Here is a 19,058-nt window from a genome sequence, read left to right as displayed (position 1 = left end):
GTCCTTTCTAGTGATTAAGGTAGAGGCAGAACTGAAACAGAATGATGTTCTGTAATTAATATTTCCATAAGATTATAGATCTAGAATTAGAAAGAACCCTCACATTTTAGTCCAATCTCTCTCATTTTATAAATGAATGAACATGAAGCTCAAAGATATCAGTTTATTCATTTAAAGTTACAAGGATAGTAAGGAGCAGACTTGAATCCCAGTCCTCTTGACTCCATATACAACATTCTTTTCACCATACCACATATTTCAGAATATTCATATGCAGTGAGTATTGGCAAGGCTTTCAGTCTGCTGGGCCATACCAGAGAAAGGAACCGAATGGAGGACATGGCATGCCACTGCTAGAGACAATTTACAACTCCTCTTGAGCTTCTTGATTTCCATTCCTTGCCATCAGTGGAAAAGAGGAGTATTTGATGTTAAAGATAAAAAAAGTAAAGGACAATAGTACTAAACAAGTATCAAAAACTGGCATGCCAGATTCACATAAATTATTTATTAATTCACTCATAAATATCAATGTTTATATATATATACACATATACTCCTACAAATAGATAAGAGCCCAGTCCTTAGGTTTTACTCAATAGGCAGAATTTTCCTCACTCGTAGTCCAGACATCAAAACATACAAAGGTATTCTTTAACTGTTTTCTATTGGCATAATATGTTGTAATGGAGAATTCTTTACTTTGCTGCTAAACTAAAAACTGAGTTGTTCTCTTCCCTAGTAGATTTCAAGTAAAGAAAACTGATGTCAACCACTAGGTAAGTGAGGAGCAATCTATCTCCCACTAAAGCCATTATACCCATGAATATATGATGACTATGTTTCTCTTCTATCTATTGTATTCATTCTTCTCTGATTCCAAGTCAATGAACATACTAAGGGAAAACTGACAAATAGTAAGATAGGAAACATTAAAATCTTCTGAAATCTCACCAAAAATCAGAGTCCCAGAATCAGGGGCAGCAGTATCTGAGTCCTCATCTGAGAAGCCAGCATTGCCACTGAGTGACCTGATTAAAAAAGTCCCACAAAGGACTGACATGACAACCAAGACATCATATCCAACAACAAACTAAACCCAGTTAGTTCTGCAAGAAAGTGATTTATCCATCAGCCACCAAACCCTTTCTTAAGGATCCTATGAAAGGAAAAAAGAACTCCCAGGGTCAGTAATTACCCCTCAGCTACACAACTGTGAAAAGAAAGAATAGGTTTAGGCAATCTTAAGGCACAGGGAAAGATGGGAAAATAAAGGATTATGATAAAATAAAGGACTCTGAGATCTTAAGAACTTAGACAAAGAACTACAAAGTAGTTCTAACAACTAAGGATATCAAGGAAGGTCTCACAGAGAAGATGGTCCTCAGCAGAGCCCTGGAGGAAGAAAAGGTCTTAGAAGAAGGAAAATGAGGTGAGAAGGAACAAAAGGAATGGAAAATGTACTATGTAAATGCAGGAGAAAAAGAAAATGGAGGGAAGGAAAGAATGTACAAGAAGAAGTAAGAGTTAGTAGTGTCAAAGCTATGAGTAGATCAAACAGGACAAGGACTAAGATAACCAAAATTAATATTTAGATTAATAGTAACCTTTAAGAAAACAGATTAAGTAGAGAAGTGGGATCAACAAGTATGCTATAAGGAGTTTTCTTCTGTTACCTACTGTGACATCACTGTATACACAAAATGTACTAGAAGAATTTGTATTTTATTCATTTGTAGCTCTACAATCTAATACAGTACTACCTTGACTGTTGAATAAATGAATATAAATATAAATGAAATGGAAAATGACAGCCTAGTCAAATTCAGTGAGGTTCATTATCAATAGACTGGACTACTAACTAAAGCATTCTCCCTATCCATAAAACTCTTTGCTTTATACAAAAAAAAAAGCAAAATGAAAACATAAATAGCACTTTAAGGTTTACAAAGCACTCTCACAAAAACTTGGAGCTAAATCATTCAGATATTAACAGTCTCACTCTATGGATGGAAATTTTGAAGTTATCAGGAAGGTAAATGATATCTGATCACATACTGTCTTAAAGCAGGTTTTGAACTCATATCTTCTGACTTTACATTATATTACATTGACCCTCAAAATGGCACTGTTTTTAGAGTTCCTATAAACACTGAATTAATTGTCAGCACACTAAAAATATCTTTGCCCAAAAATCAATAGTAACATTGGCGTTCTCACTGTTAATGAAACTCAAAGCCAAACAAGGAAGGATAGCACATAGGTTCTCCATGGAAAGTCAAGAAGGTTGTTACTGTGTACCCAAGTCAACAAAGAACATCATTTCATAGGAAACTTGGTTGTGTCACCATCCAGTGCTAATGAGAAATACAAATGAAAAGAGTATTACAATGATAATAAATCATGTGATAATATCTGCTGCAGACAATAAAGAGGCAAAGTTAAGGAAGAACCTAGCTCAGAAATCACATTGAAAATATAAGAAGTCAATAGATCTGAGATTTAGAATCACAGTTTAACAATTGTAAGGGAAAAAAAAGAATTGTAAGGAATCTTTAGACCTAATCCAGATTTTTCAGGTAAGGCAATTATCCCAGAGCCATTAGAGGATGTGAGTATTCTACTACTTTCAACAACCCTTGTACTGTGCAGTTATTATTCACATACTTAGATTCATTTAAGAACACTGGAAAGTGTTCCTCTGCATCTTTATGGCATATAATAGACATCAAAGAGGTATTCAGTCTATTATTCCTCATCATTACACAGGACAGACTCAACCCATTTTTCTATCATCTGTTTCCTCAACAATCTTTATATTGTCATTTTTCACACATAGGTCACCCTGAAAATATGCTGCAAGCCCTCCTGAGCATACTATACCAAGCTTCTTTCCACTGCACTTTGGATAAACTGTGCCCTCTGACTATAAAAATACTCATTCTAAATGCCCATTTAATAAGTTTTTATGAAATGCAGGTATCACTTTCCCACATAGAAATGCAAACAGTTTCATCTTATTAAGTAGTTTATGAATTCCTTTTCCTATTTATTTTATTATGCTTCTCAAGTTTTGTATCTGCAAATCGATTTTCTATTCAGCCCTGGTCTCTTTATCAAAATGCTTAAAAGTTCTCTATTTCATTGAATATCCTTTCTTTCTCCTAAAGGATTATACACGGTTTTGCTGGTAGGTGATTCTTAGTTGTAATCCTAGTTCTTCAGCCCTCTGGTATATTATACTCTTAGCACTATTAATAAGGAAACTGATAAATCTTGTATTATTCTGACTGTGGCTCCATGATACTTTGTTTCCTTCTAGCTGCTTACAACATTCTCTCCTTAAGAGGATGGACCATGGGGGGAGAGTGGTCAGATATAACACATTTTCTTTTTTACTTCTTGCAAGGGGCTAGGATTGGGTGGCCTGTCCAGGACCATAGGGCCAGGTGGATGCTGGGCCTAAGGGATGGTGTGTGGGCTCGGGGCCTCTTGGCCCCAGGGCCAGGGATCTGTCTGCTGCGCCACTCAGCGACCCTACAGCAGAGTCAGAGTGAAAGGAGAGAGAAAATATAGTTCATAGTAGTAGAGAAGTATGAATGGGAGGGAGTTGCGATCAGCAATGGCAACTGTGGAAAAATATGGAAGTTACTTTTGTGATGGACTTATCCTAAAGAATGTGATCCACCCGTGACAGAGTTGGCGGTGTTGGAACACAGACTGAAGCACATTTTTTATTATTATTATTATTTTCTGGGGGGGGTGTTGCAGGGCAAAGGGGACTGGGTGGTCTGCCTGAGGCCGCACAGCTGGGTGATTATTGGGTGTCTGAGGCTGGATTTGGACCCGGGTGCTCCTGGCTCAAGGGCCAGTGATCTGTCTGCCACCCAGCTGCCCCTACTATTATTATTACTATTTTATTTTATTTTAGCGGGTTTTTTTTTGTTTTTGCAGGGCAATGGGTTGGGGTGGCTTGCATGGAGTCACACAGCTGGGTGATTATTGGGTGTCTGGGGCTGGATTTAGGTTCGGGTGCTCCTGGCTCCAGGGCCGGTACTCTGTCCACTGTGCCACCTGGCCATACCCATTATTATTATTATTATTATTATTATTATTATTATTATTATTATTATTATTATTAAATTTTAATTTTTTTCTCTCCCCTTTATCACTTATGCGGGTCTATATTTTCTTGGGGGGGAGGGGGTATTATGTTTACTCTTAAACAAGAATATTTTAGTAAAGTATATTAAAAAAATTATTTGTACAAAATAAGAATAAATAAATAAATAAAAGTTTCCATAAAAAAAATTCTCTCCTTAACCTGAGAACTCTGGGATCTGGCTATAATAATACCAGGAATTTTCATTTTGGGATTTCTTCCAGGATGTTATCAGTGGATTCTTTCAATTTCTATTTTACCCTCTGGTTTTAGAATATTAGGGCAGTTTTCCAATAATTTCTTAAAAGATAATGCCTCGGTTCTTCTATTTTTTGATCATGGCTTTTAGATAAGCCAATACTTTTTAAAATTACCTCTCTTGAATCTATTCAATTTTTTGTCTTAAGATCTCATTTACCACACAAAACACTACTACTATCAATACTAATGTAGAAGTTCTTCCAGTAAAATGTCTCACATTTAGAACAACTTTGTCTAAATTGATGCTTATTGATGGCTTAAAAACTGTCAAATTTTCATTGACCTTTTCCATGATTATTTTGAAGTAAAAGAGAACCAGACAAAATGGCGAGTTCTTTTTTAAATCTGTGTTTCATCAATTGCAATCACTAAAGAATGAATTTACCTGGAAGCCAACTACTAGTGGAAAACCTTTTCATGTTCAGTTGCATTGATGTTTGGACAGCACATTCATTCATAAGGAACATACTTGGCACTTTGATGACATGGGAAAAAGCTGCCAGACTTATACTCATCTAGAATAGCCTTCAGGAACTCAGGAAACTTTCATATCACAATGAGACATCAGAGCAAAACTTCATAAAGATGCCCATGTGTTTCTAAGGCACAGGCTAAGAAATGTCACTGACCTGATGACAGCAGTTTCTTATTACTTTTAGGAGAAAATTTATCAGCCTAGCATTTAAGGACTTCTATATTCTAGATGCTATTTTTCCAGTCTTATTCTATATTATTAACCCTCATATACTTCAAATTCAAGCTAGATCTTCAAGAGTATTTCAGTTTGGCCCTATGACCTACACACACACACACACACACACACACACACACACAAAATCATATATGCTTTGGTCCCTTTAGCTAAAATTTTCACTTCCTTATTTCCCCAATAACTAGTAAAAAAAATGCAATTGGCTATAAATTTATTTTAAAATAGTTATTTGAAATCGCATAGAAAAAATAGTTAAAGTGTATTTTAGTTAATAGGATTTCATTATTTTAATATACTATAAAAAATTTCATATATTTTTAATCCCTATTAATCAGGTTGCTTTTTACCTGCTATCTGTATAAGTGCAGCTACATGATCACCTTCTGCCAATTTCACAAATCCAACCTGATTTCCAAAATTACCAATTCCTTGAAAAGGTAAATTCAAATCTCTTCCTTGTAGTATTTCTTCTATTAATGCTTTTGTCTCCAAAAGAGCATTTCTACCTCTGTTAAGAGAAGAAAAATATAAAAGTCAGAAAAAAAGTTAACATTTCTAAAAAATAAACCAAAATCTAGTATGAATCATAAACATGATTACCAAATATTTTCATCTCAGAATGATTTCTTTTTTAAAAATTTTTTTGGGGAGGCTAGGTGGCGTAGTGGATAAGGCACTGGCCTTGGAGTCAGGAGTACCTGGGTTCAAATCTGGTCTCAGATACTTAATAATTACCTAGCTGTGTGGCCTTGGGCAAGCCACTTAACCCCATTTGCCTTGCAAAAAAAAAAAAACCTAAAAAAAATTTTTTTTGAATGGTACTTTATTTTATTTTTTCCAATTACATGCAAAAATGGTTTTCAAAATTCAGTTTTTGAATTATACATTTTTCTATATATTTCTACAATATTTCTATATTAGTCATCTTGTGAAACTAGATTCAGAACTAAAGGGGGGAAAATGAGAAAAAAAAACAAACATAAAATAAGCTTTAAAAAAGTGAAAATATTATGCTTTAGTTTGTATTCAGACCCCAGTTTTTCCATTGGATATAGACAACATTTCCTATCACTAGCATTTTAGAATTGTCCTTGATCACTGAACTGCTGAGAAGAGTTAAATCCATCATGGTTGACAACCATTACACAATGTTGCCATTACTGTGTATAATGTTCTTCTGGTTCAGCTTGCTCCATCAGCGTCAGTTCAGAATCATGTCTAAGAATCAAACTGTTCAGCACAATAACCTCATATTGCATCTTCAGATTTACAAATAAGCATTAAAGTTAAAGTTAATACAAAATGAAGAACTTAAATATAATAAAAGTAAATTAAATTTCTAATATTTTCACTTTTATTGAAAAATTGCAAGTGAATTTACTTGTAACAACTATTTCCTGATTCATCAAGAGTTCTGAAATACTAACTTGTCAAAACAAAGTATTAGGAAAAAATACTGACATTATATACCTAAAATATTACAAACTACAACTTATATCTAACTCATAACTAATATAATGGATTCTATCACTATAAATTGATCCAAACATACACAATATATAAAAATATAACCCCATAAAGTATTCTAAATACAATTTGGGAACAGTGGAAAGAGCACTGTATTTCTACATGAGTTCAAAACCTAGTTTTGCCATTTGGAATCTATGTGAATTTTGTGCAAGGTTCTTAACTTCTATGAGCCTTCATTTACTTATCTGCAAAATGGGAGAAGGTGAATGAAGTAATGTTTTATGTCCTTCACAGCTTTAAATCCAATATTCTAATAGTTTAAAGAGAAACCTTAGTTCTCTATTAATTAGCCTACCAAATGGATGCCAAGTTCATATCAGGAAGCACTGCCCTATTTCATTTGTTTTGTTTCCCTATTAAAAATAGACTACTAACTTAATCTTCTAAACTTTTAGCTCTCTACTATTTTTCATTGTAGGAATGTTATTTTCTTTTTTTTTAAAGCTATACAATACAGCTTTATTAGATTTTTACTGTTATACAGGACATCCTCTCAGAGTGAGGAGGGTCTTTATAAAGATATTGAGTTCTCTCGTCCTTTTCCCAGATCAATAAATGACCAGGACAGAACTTGATGTAGTTAATAACAGAGATGTATACACAGAGAACTTTGAAGAATCACTTTAAATGCTGCTGCTTATTTTTTGCTCTTCATCAACTTGAAGACATCTCAGTACACAAAGAACTTTATAGCAGAAAATATATTGATCCTCAGTCTGAATCATGGAATGTTATTTTCAATATTAAATCAAGTTATTACATAGCTTACCTATTACATCTATTTTATTCTTAGAATAGATTTTTTAGTGTCACTAGGGGGCAGATGTTATCCAATAAATAGTACTTTTCAAAACTACATAGATATTCAAGAAAACCATATTTTTTACATTTCTTTGAGTTTTTTGTGTGTAGTTCTATGTGAAGTATGTAACATAGAATCAATGGTAATTTTTAATCAGTGGGTATTTTTTTCTTCCTATTTATTGACCCAAACTAGCACTGGTTCTGGAATAATGAGCTTGTTAGGGGACACACAAAATCAATCTAATTATTTTAGAGCCAAATTCATATATTCAGAACGACTTTGAAAATTACAAATTTTCTTATTTTATTTAAGACGGCTTGCAAATCCAATCCTTTTGGACTGTATCTTTACTAAAGTCAGTGGATTAAAACTTGTGCTGTCAATATTTGTTAAACATGTTAAAACATGCATGAATCTTGCAGGTGAATATATGTGATATAAAAGGGAATATAATAATGTAATTCTGGTAAATTTAATAAGAAGTTATTTTAAAGAGTTTAATGTTCCTGTCTTTGAAAAGTCTATGTTAGGCACAAATAAAAATAGCAACAATAACACTCTACCTATTAAGTAGGTTCCCCATTTTTTGTTAACAGTAAAATGATCTGCATTCATATATCTTTTTTTCCTCAATTCATCTATATTTTTGAATTGAGAATTTTCTCTACTTTTAATTGATTTGTTATTTAATGACTATATTAAAATATCCTTTTGTTTTAAATTCATTTTAAGGAAGAAAATGATGAACGTACATTTCAAAGTAAAAATTCTTTAAATTTTTTTAATGGGATATCAGAGTTAGAATAAAGACTCAAATTATAATTTAGGTTCAGTGGAGTATGTATTTGTAAATAATCAAGTGAATACTGAAGCTACTCAAACTAGATCAGTAATGAGTGCATAGGACAAAGGGTCAAACTGTATATGTGTCACTGATGGGGTTTTACTGTGAACAAATCATTGTACTTGGGGAAATTCTCTTATCTATAAAATTATTCAATCCTATTAAATGATTTCTAAGTTTGCTTATAGCTTTAAAAATATCATTCTATTCTTTCATCATTTCTCATTTTCTTTTACCCAGAATGGAGTGACATTAAAATAAATGTGAGGTAAACATGCCCTTAAATGCCTTTTTTCCCCATCATATATAATCAAAAATAATAAATCCAGCCAATAAACAAGCATTTATTAAAGGTCTACTATGTTAAAGTATTATACTAAGCACTGAGAATACAAAGTATCTCAAAAGATAGTTTCTACTCTTAAGGAGTAAAAAGAAAACACATGAAAACAACCTGTACAAACAAGTTCTATGCAGGGCAAGGTGCAGACCAATGAGTGCAAGATGGATAGGATTGGGGAAAGACTGGAGGCAGAGAGACCACCAGGAGGCTGCTGCTCTGGTCCAGTCATGAGGTGCTGAAAGGCTGCTTTCACCCAGTGGCAGCTTTAGAAGATAGCAGAGGAGAGGGAGAAGTAGACAAGAGATGTCATGAAAATAAAATTGACAGGATTTTGGCAACAGATTAGATATAGGGATGGCATAAAGTGAGAATTTCAGGATGCCATTTAGATGAGAGTAGTAGGAAGGGGGTGTCCTCACTAGTAATAGGGAAGATGGCAAAAGGACAGAGTTTGGGAGGAAAGAAAATTATTTCAGTTTTGGATATGCTAACTTTAATAAGTTGATGGCATGTCAAAGTCAAAATGTCAAAGTTGTGCAATTTCACCTTTACCACATCTCTCCAATACTCCCTGTTCTGGACTCTGACAATACCACCACCTTTATGTAAACCCTTTTCACCTCACACCTAGATTACTGCAATAACCTTCTGGGGGAATCTGTCTGCCTCAAATCTCTCTTTACTCCAATCCATCCTCAATAAAGTGGTTTCCTAAAGCACAGGTCCAACCATGTCACCACCCCAATCCAGATCAAATATAAAATCCTTGATTTAGCATTTCAAATCCTTTATAAACCAGCCTCCTCCTACCTTGTCAGGTTTTTTTATATTTATACTTACAATTCTTACACTTCCCACAATGTACTCTTCAATCCAGTGACACTAGTCTCCTGGCTGTTCCACAAGGACGACAGTTTAAGGCATTTTCTCTGGCTATTCCCTGCCCCCCCCATCAGGAATGCTCTCCCTTCTTATCTCTGTCTATGATTTCCTTTAAGTCTCACCTAAAATTTTAGTTTTGACTAGAAGTCTTTCCAACTCCTCTTAATTTTTGTGCTCTCCTTCTCTTAATAATTTTCTATTTATCTTATACAGAACCTGTCTATAAATATTTATTTTCTTTTTGTGTCCTAATCTAAATGAGATGAGGACATACAAACATAAATTATGTATATATCTAATTTCCCTATAAACTTGAAGGCTCCTCTTTATTGATTTTTTTAAATCCACCACAGAGACTCATACACAGTTTAATCAGATTCTGATCAAATGCAGATGATATAAACTTTTATACTATCAGTATTTACTAAACCACAAATAAATTGAGTTGTTTCCTAATACATCAGAAGTACTCTCCATTAAATAGTAAACTCCAACAGTCAGCATGGTTTTATAAAGAATAGGTTGTGCCTGGGGCAGCTAATTGGTGAAGTGGATAGAGCACCGGCCCTGGAGTCAGGAGTACCTGAGTTCAAATCTGACCTCAGACACTTAATAATTACCTGTGTGGCCTTGGGCAAGTCACTTAACCCCATTGCCTTGCAAAAACCTTAAAAAAATATTTAAATAAAAAATAATAGGTTATGCCAGATTAACCTCTCTATTTATTTATTCATATATTGACCTGCTTATTTATTATCCATTTACTGAGTAACCAAAATAGCAGATGCAAAATATTTTAAATATTACATATTTAGATTTCTTTAAAATACATGATAAAGTCCTTTATCCTGTCCTTATGTATATAATAGAGAAAGGGGGATCAGTTAATAGCCAGTTTAGTTAGATAAATTCTTAATTGGTTTAATGACTGAATTCAAAGAGCTGTAATTAACAGACCAGTGTCCCATCCCATAGAAGAAATTTTCTACTGGTTTGCCAAAAAATATTCTGTCCTTGCCTCTGTGGTGTTCAACATTTTTATCAGTGACTTGAATGAAGTACATAAAGTGTACCACCTATCAAAATTTGCAGAAGACATGAAGATCATTAACATGTTGGATCAGTCAGAATCCAAAAAATACTCTACAAACTAGAGGGGTTGTAAAAATCTTTAACTTTCCAAGTACAAGAATGAGAGACGTGTCCCTAGACAAGAAAGATCTAGGATTTTTAGGAAGTGAAGGCTTCGGGTGAGTTAAAAGTATAACATGGCAATCTAAAAAGCTGGGGTTAGAGAAGCAGTGTCTGGAATTAAAGAAGTGAGAGCCTCAGTGTCCTTTGCCTCCATCAAACCTTGTCTATACTGTGTAGTTCTCAGCACTACAATGGAGATTACAGCTAGTGGGAGCACATTCAGAAGAGGAGCAACAGGACAGTGGGAGAACTGGTTAAATGAATTGGATAGGTTCTCATTGGAAAAGGCTTAGGCTAGTAGGTTGTTGTTTTTTTTTTTTCCCAAAAAATAAAAGGGTTAGACTAGAGGAAGAGAGTTACTCTTGTTCTGTTTTACTCCTTAGGGTAGAAATAGCAACAAAGGGTAAAAATTGCAAACCTTAATATAAGAAAAAACTTCCTAATCATTAGAACTTTCTAAAACTACAATACTCTACTGTAGGATGCAGTAAAACTCCTTCACTGTCAATATTTAATCAGAGATTAGATGATTACTTTTGAAAATTATGTAGAATTTCTGCTCAGATATGTGTTTCACTAGGTAGTCTCTAAAACTGTTTTCAATGCTGAGATTCTGATTTTGAACTCAGAAATGTGCTAAAATGAGGTCAGAGAAGTCTCTTCTATTATTCAGATAGAATGTAAGATTTTCTCTATTTTTCTATATAAGATATATTATATATATATACATATATATATATATGTAATAGGATTTTTTAAAGCACAACCTAAAAACAATGAACTGTATCTACTGATCACTGTCAACACAAAATAACTTAGTTATATAAGCCTTTCCAAACTGAGCTTGACTTATTCTCAGATAACACAAAACAGTTTGATAACCATCCTATACTTAGTCTTTCCACCTTGGAATGAATTAAAAAATTGACATTCCACTGGCATAGTTTTCTGAGAATGTAGGATCTCTTCCCTGTAATAGTGAGGTTTATTGATTTGATTACTATATTAAAATTCTTTTAATCTATTTTTTGAAGTTTTCAACTTTCTTCTCTTCTGTGCTTATGTGATGACTGGAGGATTAGGGAAGTTATAAGGAAAAAAAGAATTTATTTCAAAATACTTACATGTCAACTTCATCCTTTAGCAAATGCATCACTAGAAGAGTGACATGAAAGGAACCACAATTAGTCATTACTTTGGATAACCGTTTATCTTGCTGTATTATTGTGTTTTGCAGAGTCTGAATTCCTCCTGTGATCTAATCAAAGAAATAAAAACTAGTCATTAGACTTTACTGTCAAAATGTAATCTTACATTGCAGAAAAAACAACCACAAAATAATGGTATAATTTCAAAAGCATTCAAGGAAACATATTAATTTTTTTTTTACTTCTTGACTATTATGGATGATGGAACTAGTTGCTTTAATATAATTTCTGAATCATAGAATCATGAAGGTTCAACTGAGGGATCTCTTGGGATCATCTAGAATAATGACTCATTTCACAGAAAAGGAAACTGATTAAGAGATAAACATCTTTTTATGACACAACTCTCTTCCTGATTCCCCTCTCCTACCTGTCTGTCCAGTCCTCAGTCTCTTTTATTGAAGTTTCAATCAAATCACATTCATTAGCTGCATCTATCCTCAAAAACTTTGTCCTGGGCCCTCTTCTTCCTCAGTCAGAGGTGTCCAACCTTTTAGCTCTTATGGGCTACATCATCCAACAAAAACCCCTCAAGGGTCACTTACAAAATTCAAGACTCATTCATGAATATGATGCAACCCACACACACCAAGGACAACAACCAAAACATGGACACATGAATGGGCCCCGGGGCTACATGCAAGCTGGACACCCCAGTCTGTAAATTAATTCCCTGGAAGATCTGATCAACTCAAGTATTCTACTACCATCTTTATGTAATAATTCTCAGATTTTTTTTGTCCTAAAGTCTCTCCTAATCTCCAATCTTGCTGGATATTGAAATCTTAAAGTGTTTAAGCTGTCTATAGGACATCCCTATCTCTTGTAAACTTCTCCCCCTACTCTGCTATCTTCTGAAGCAGGGAGAGTGCAGCCTTTCAATATCTCATGACTGGACAAGAGCAGTATCCTCCTGGTGGGTCTCCCTGGCTCCCCACCCCCATCCATCTTTCACCCAGTGGTCTACATGACTTTCCTTAAAGCCCACTTCATCCTCCTATTCCAGTGACCCCTATCCCTTCCAGGAATAAACATAAAATTCTTGGTTTGGCTTTTAAAGGTCTTGCTGCTTGGTGCTTCCTACCTTTCCAGTCTTTTCATCCCTTCCTCATCCCTCCCTGGTGCTCCTCACATGAGACCCGGCAGTTTCACTCTGTCCTTCCTGCCTGTGACTTTCTCTCCTTCTTGATCTTCACTAATTAGTTCACCTAGCTTTCTTCAAGTTCCTGCTAACATTCTGCCTCCAAGTGATTGTTTTTTTCCTTTCTTGTTTTTTCCCCCCTTTAGTTCTGATTCTTCTTTCACTACATGATTAATATGAAAATGTGTTAAACATGATTGTACATATATAACCTATATCCTCTGTCATGGGAAAGGGGGAGGGGAGAGGTAAGAGGCAACAAAAAGTGGAACTCAAAATCTTACCCCCCAAAAAATCAATGTTTAGGGGCAGCTAGGTGGTACAGTGGATAGAGCACCAGCCCTGTGTCAGAAGGACCTGAGTTCAAATTCTGATTCAAGCACTTAATAACTACCTAGCTGTGTGACCTTATACAAGTCACTTAACCCCTTACTTTTGCCTTGCAAAAAAACAACAAAAATCAATGTTGAAAACTATCTTTACGTGTAATAAAAAATAAAATGAAATAAAATTCTAACTCTTACAATAAATCTTTTTCATGTCTTTGAGACTACTCCCGTAGAACTGTGTACACACACACACACACACACACACACACACACACACACACACACACAGAGTTTGGACACAGCTTGTTTCACATTTTCTCTCCTATTCTGGCAGGGGAACTATGGATATAGAGTTGTTCTCCATTATTTTTTGACCAGTATTGGTATTGACAGAGGGAAGATTATTTTGCGCTACAAGCTACGAATATTTCTGTCTTTTTTTAGCAGAAAGAAATATGTAAAATTCATAGGACTAATCTGGAGCTGATTGAAGTGAAAAAAATGGTATATGTATTTCAGAAACATATTTTAAGAAATGATTAATGAAATATCTTTTTTAAAAAACAGATCCTATTTTTGGACCTGTCTCTCCACCCAAAAGAAAAATATTTAAAACTAGGTTGTAACCTTTACATCTTAAATTAAATATATCAAAAAATTTTAAATTGAAAAAATTGACTATGTTTAAACTATGTTCATGTTCTTCTATATAACGTAGTAATCTCATTGGGAACATATACCTTAAGGAGATTAAAGATAGAAAAATATAGATACCACATAGGCAAAATATTCATATCAATAATTATTGTGGTAGCTAAGAAGTAAAGCTAGAGTAGGTACTTATCAGTTTGATAATAGTTGAACAAATTATAATATATGAATATAATAGAATATTATTGTACAAGAAAAAAGAATGAATATGAGCCTTTCAGAGAAACATAGGAAAACTTATCTGAACTAATACAGTGAAGTAAGTAGAAAATACTGTAAAATTTTAAGGACCAGTCTTGGTCACAGAGAACAAATGAGCATATCTCTCTCCTGTTTATCTAAAAATGTGGAAGATGTTGTTATATTATATCAGCTAATTTTCCTTAATGAGTTTTTCTTGTTATGAGGAAAAGTTCATTGTGCAGAAGTAATAAGGAAATGGAAATCACTAAATGTAAAAACAAAAGGCTGAAATAAAGTTTTTTAAAGTCTGTGGGCAGTCCTGTCCTTTATATAAGCAAAGACTGAAATCCATATCAAACTAGAAGAAAAAAAAGATGAGACTATACAGTATTCATCTGAAACAACTTCAACCCCACCTATTTACATTACTTACTGACCTAAAAAATTAAGAAATGAGATTAAAACAATACTATATCATCCCCTGTTATGTTCTAATAGAAATTTTGGTGATGCAAACAACAAAACATGCATGCACCCTCATATTAAAACCAATGTGTATTGCCTGTAAAAAGAAACACATGTACATTTCTCTTCAAAATGCTATTTTTGAAAATACTTTCTCATGTTCAAGGTGTCTTCTTGTTTCAAAGTAAAATTATTTTTTCTTAGAAATATAAGGTAATCAATAATTTTTCACAAGAAAAAGAACTTCCAATGATGTAAAAAGTCTTCCAAGTGAGTTTATCTAGTTAATATTTTAATGTCTTATACATTAGTTGAATCATACATAAGAAAACACTTGTGTTTTTTCTCTTCATAGTATGAAGTTTTCTCAAAATGGACAAATTGGCAGTGCCCATTTTCACCTCTATACTTTTCTATTTGACATTTATATTTTTTGATATCTTCCAGAAATTGTCCAATATACAAGGACCATAATTAAATGGCATTTCGATACGTAATTATAAAAGAAATTACTTTGGGTTAACCAGCATCTCAGTAACACAAATGTAACTATCAAGTCTAGTTTTCTTTATTTAGATCTAGCGATTTCTGGTCCTAAGCATTCAGTTAAGGAATATAATCAAAGTTCTCCCAGTTGAGGAAAGCAGTTGCTGGGAAAGACAATCAAATACTCATATTAACATTAGCTCTACTTATGGTATTTTTTTCAAAGTCATTATTACAAAGTCATTTCTGTAGACATAACTAAAGCAGCCCAAGTAGCTAAAATGATATTATATTTCCTTAGTGGTTAAAAAAGTCTATTTAACAAACATTTAATAAAACTAAGTAAAAAGAAATATGGCACCTCTTTGTTAGTGATGGGAATAGAGAGGAAATAATTAGGTTGAAATTTTTTTTTCTTTTTAGTCTTTTTCTTCACTGGGTCTTCTTTCCGTGGCCCCATATTTTCCTGTCTCTTCGAAATTATTTCAGATACTAGAGAAATAAAAGTCAACAACAATATTCATATAATGTATTCATTAACATGAGGCAAATACAGAAATGAGGTCTGAAATAACTACTTGCTACTTAAGTTGAATTTTACTATTTCTTCTCATAAATGACATTCTATTTTCATTTCTATGCCTTTGTACAGGTTGTCTCCCATACCTGGAATGCATCTCCATCTTATCTTTACTTCTTGCAATCTCATTTCCTTCTGGGGCATTTAAAAAGGTTCAAGAACTCTATAATTTCTGGGTAAATTAATCATTTTATTAATAATACCAGCATTTCAACAAAAGGATGGCCTTTGGTCAACTCTCTTTGATTAAAGATGATTATGGAGGCAGCTCCCAGTTTTTTGCCTTTGAATAGGTAGTATTCTCTAGGGTGAATAGGTAGTATTCTCTAGCACAGACTAGTTAAAAATGATAAGAATGACTGTTATAGTCATTCACCTCAAATTAAGCCCAGCTTTTGTTCCCACCCAAATCAGCAACCCTATCTGGGTGGGGTCTAAACAAGAAAGTTAATTCAGTCTCATTTTCAGCAATGACCTTCTGGAAAAAGAGTGATACAGCTATAAAGATGAGACTTCTTTGAAAATGAAAAACTCAAGACTAGCCCTGGAGTTGGGAAAAGCCAGGATTTTTATTTTACAATTCTGCAAGTTCACAGGTTAAACTTTTTCCTAGAGAGACAAGTAGCTTGAAGACAGACGAAAAACAAAGGTCTAGGCAAGAATGCCTGAGGGAAAAAGAGAGAAAGGAAAACAGCCAGTCTGATCTGAGGGGGAGTGTAGGCAGGGAAGAGTCAGGAGAAAAGCTGGTAAATGGAAGATCCCATCCTCAATTCAGTGATTGAGGTCCAGCCCATTTTGGAAGACTTGATAGGCAGGAAGCTGAATGAGAGATACAGGTAAGAGCTCTGGTTGCTCTTATCTTGGCAAATTTACACTTAACAATGAAGTTACATTGAACAATAGGAGGGAATTTACATCTGATTAGGGTCCCTGGAGCCCTCAGAAAACATCAGATAGGCACAAATAATTTTCTTAATATTAAAAACTAGACAGATATTTCTCCTCCAATACTTCAAGAGAATAGGCTTTTAAAATCAGAACTTTAGAAAAAAAGGGTAAACTGAATTTCCCCAAATCAAATGATCATTTCTCTCACTTGAAGTTCAGCTCAAATGTCATTTCTGACATAAGACCCTTTTGAATATTCCCAGGGTTGGAACTCCCTATCACTACTGGAATCAAATACAAAATCCTTTCTTGGGCTTAAAATTCATTAGACCCTATCCTCCCCCCATTCTCCCATTTTCTCACTCCTGATCTCTCCCACCTATTCTTCAATACAGTGACACCAGTCTCCTTGCTAGTCCACTCAACCTCCTGACTGGGTCTTTTCATTGACTGTCCACCTCACATGGAAGGTTCTGCCTTCCTTGAAGTACAAGTTAAAATCCCACCTTCCACAGAAAATCTTTCCTGATCCTCCTTAATTACAGTGCCTTCTTCCTCTTGGTTATTTCGATCTGATTCTGTTCTTTAGCTTGTATGTTAGTGGTAATTTTTGTGTTTTCTTCCACCCACATTCATTAGACTATGAACTCCTTGAGAGCAGGGATTGTTTTCTTTGAACCCCCAACCCTGTCACATAGAAGGTATTTTATAAATATTTACCTTCTATTTATCTCTAGATCTTTTCCTTATTAGAATGTAAGTTCCTTGAGAGGAGGCTATTTTTTTCTTTGTATCCACAAAGTCCAGCTCCTAACATGGAGCTAACATAGTAGAGTGAAAAGTGCCTGGATCTGTAATCTAGATGTTCTGAATTCAAATCCCACCTCCAAGATTTACCAATTCTAAATGACTGGCTTTCAGTGTCTTTATCTATAAGGGAGCTGGACTTTGTGGTCTCTTAGATTTCTTCTAATTCCTGATCTATTATCCTATGAAATGCTTATAATTTGATTGAATTAAAAGTTAACAAAAGAAAGATTTTCACGGATCAACTTTAAATTGGAGTAATCAACTGGTTTTTTTTAATATATTCCACAAACTTTAATTAGAGAAGTTTGAGTTGAAATAATTCTTAGGATTTTCAGTTGAACCCCCTCATTTCACAGATGAAGTTGCCACCAAGAGTTAAAAGTTGAATTTTCTAAGATTATCAAACTAGCATCTTAGTACTTCACACAAAATAGGCATTTAATAAAAAACTCTTAATTGGGTTGAATTAGCCATGAAAACTGATAAAAAATATCCCTAACCAAGCAAATTCTGAACATTCTTCCTTCTTGTCAGTGTGTACTCATATTATGCAAATATATTTTAATATTAACAAAACATACTTTTTAAAAATGCATTTAGGTTTTATATTTCACTTAATTTCAAAAGACAGAAATTAGAAAGGTAAATCAATTTCAAAAAATTAAATAGCTTATTTCAAATAAATGTAGACTTTTTTACAAATTAAACTCTGCTTTCTATTATCCTCATCAGTGATGCCTTACACTAATATACATAATCAAACATTGACTGATACAATACATAACACTGAAGTAATACTCAACAATTAAGGACAAAAATATAAGGAAATAACTGGCCTCAGACTTCCCAAACAACAATAAGTTCCGAAATCAAAATATTCCTATACTTTTCAACTCAAAAGTTAAATTTTGCCTCTGTCTCTCCAATTACTCTTCTGTATTCCACTGTACTATGGAAACTAAAAGAACTGATTTTATATTATAAATTTGCTGTGTCAATTTATGATATTATCTGGTGAAAGGTTTAGTGGAAAAGAATCCTGAAACTTTAACTAAATATCATTTGGGAGATTATTATCAATCTCAACATTCCTTACTAAGCATGTTATTCCTACATTTTATTCCTATCTAAGCAATTGAGGGGTGGGGGGGGGTGGGGAGAAGGATGGAAGGGAAGGGAATAAGAATGTAATTTAACTTATTCTTTTAAGTTAACAAGAACCTAAATTTAAATCTTTATATTTTTAATGTTTTAAATGGTGATAATGATGATCTAAGGCATTACTAAGAAGAGCTAATCTTTCAATATCAGTTAATCTGTATAATTTTGTGTCTGCCTGGAATATTGTCTTAAGATATACTCTAAGTTCAGCTAAAACTTTTTAAAATCAGAAAACATGTCAAACTGATTATATAGTTCATTCCCATCACTAACAGTTTTTGTATTTTGATTGAATCAAAAGTTGACAAAAGAAAGATTTTCATGGATCAACTATAATTGGAGTAATCAAGGTAGAGGGATGGA

At 33.8% G+C, this 19,058-nt stretch overlaps 1 protein-coding gene across 1 annotated transcript in view; it reads right to left on the bottom strand.

The window, feature by feature from the left end:
- AKAP7 (A-kinase anchoring protein 7) overlaps positions 1 to 19,058 on the bottom strand; it is a 296,088-nt gene that overhangs the window by 180,906 nt on the left and 96,124 nt on the right. Inside the window, exons 5-7 of the mRNA XM_074190040.1 lie at positions 15,618 to 15,748; positions 11,858 to 11,991; positions 5,483 to 5,643 (exon numbers count right to left, since the gene is read on the bottom strand). Of these exons, the coding sequence (XP_074046141.1) occupies positions 5,483 to 5,643; positions 11,858 to 11,991; positions 15,618 to 15,748 (426 nt within the window). The remainder of the gene's footprint in view (positions 1 to 5,482; positions 5,644 to 11,857; positions 11,992 to 15,617; positions 15,749 to 19,058) is intronic.

Source organism: Macrotis lagotis, chromosome 5 (assembly GCF_037893015.1).
Source record: "Macrotis lagotis isolate mMagLag1 chromosome 5, bilby.v1.9.chrom.fasta, whole genome shotgun sequence".
In the NCBI taxonomy this organism is placed as follows: domain Eukaryota; kingdom Metazoa; phylum Chordata; class Mammalia; order Peramelemorphia; family Peramelidae; genus Macrotis; species Macrotis lagotis.
Note: the sequence above shows the minus strand (reverse complement) of the source record. Positions and strands in the feature narration are given on the sequence as shown.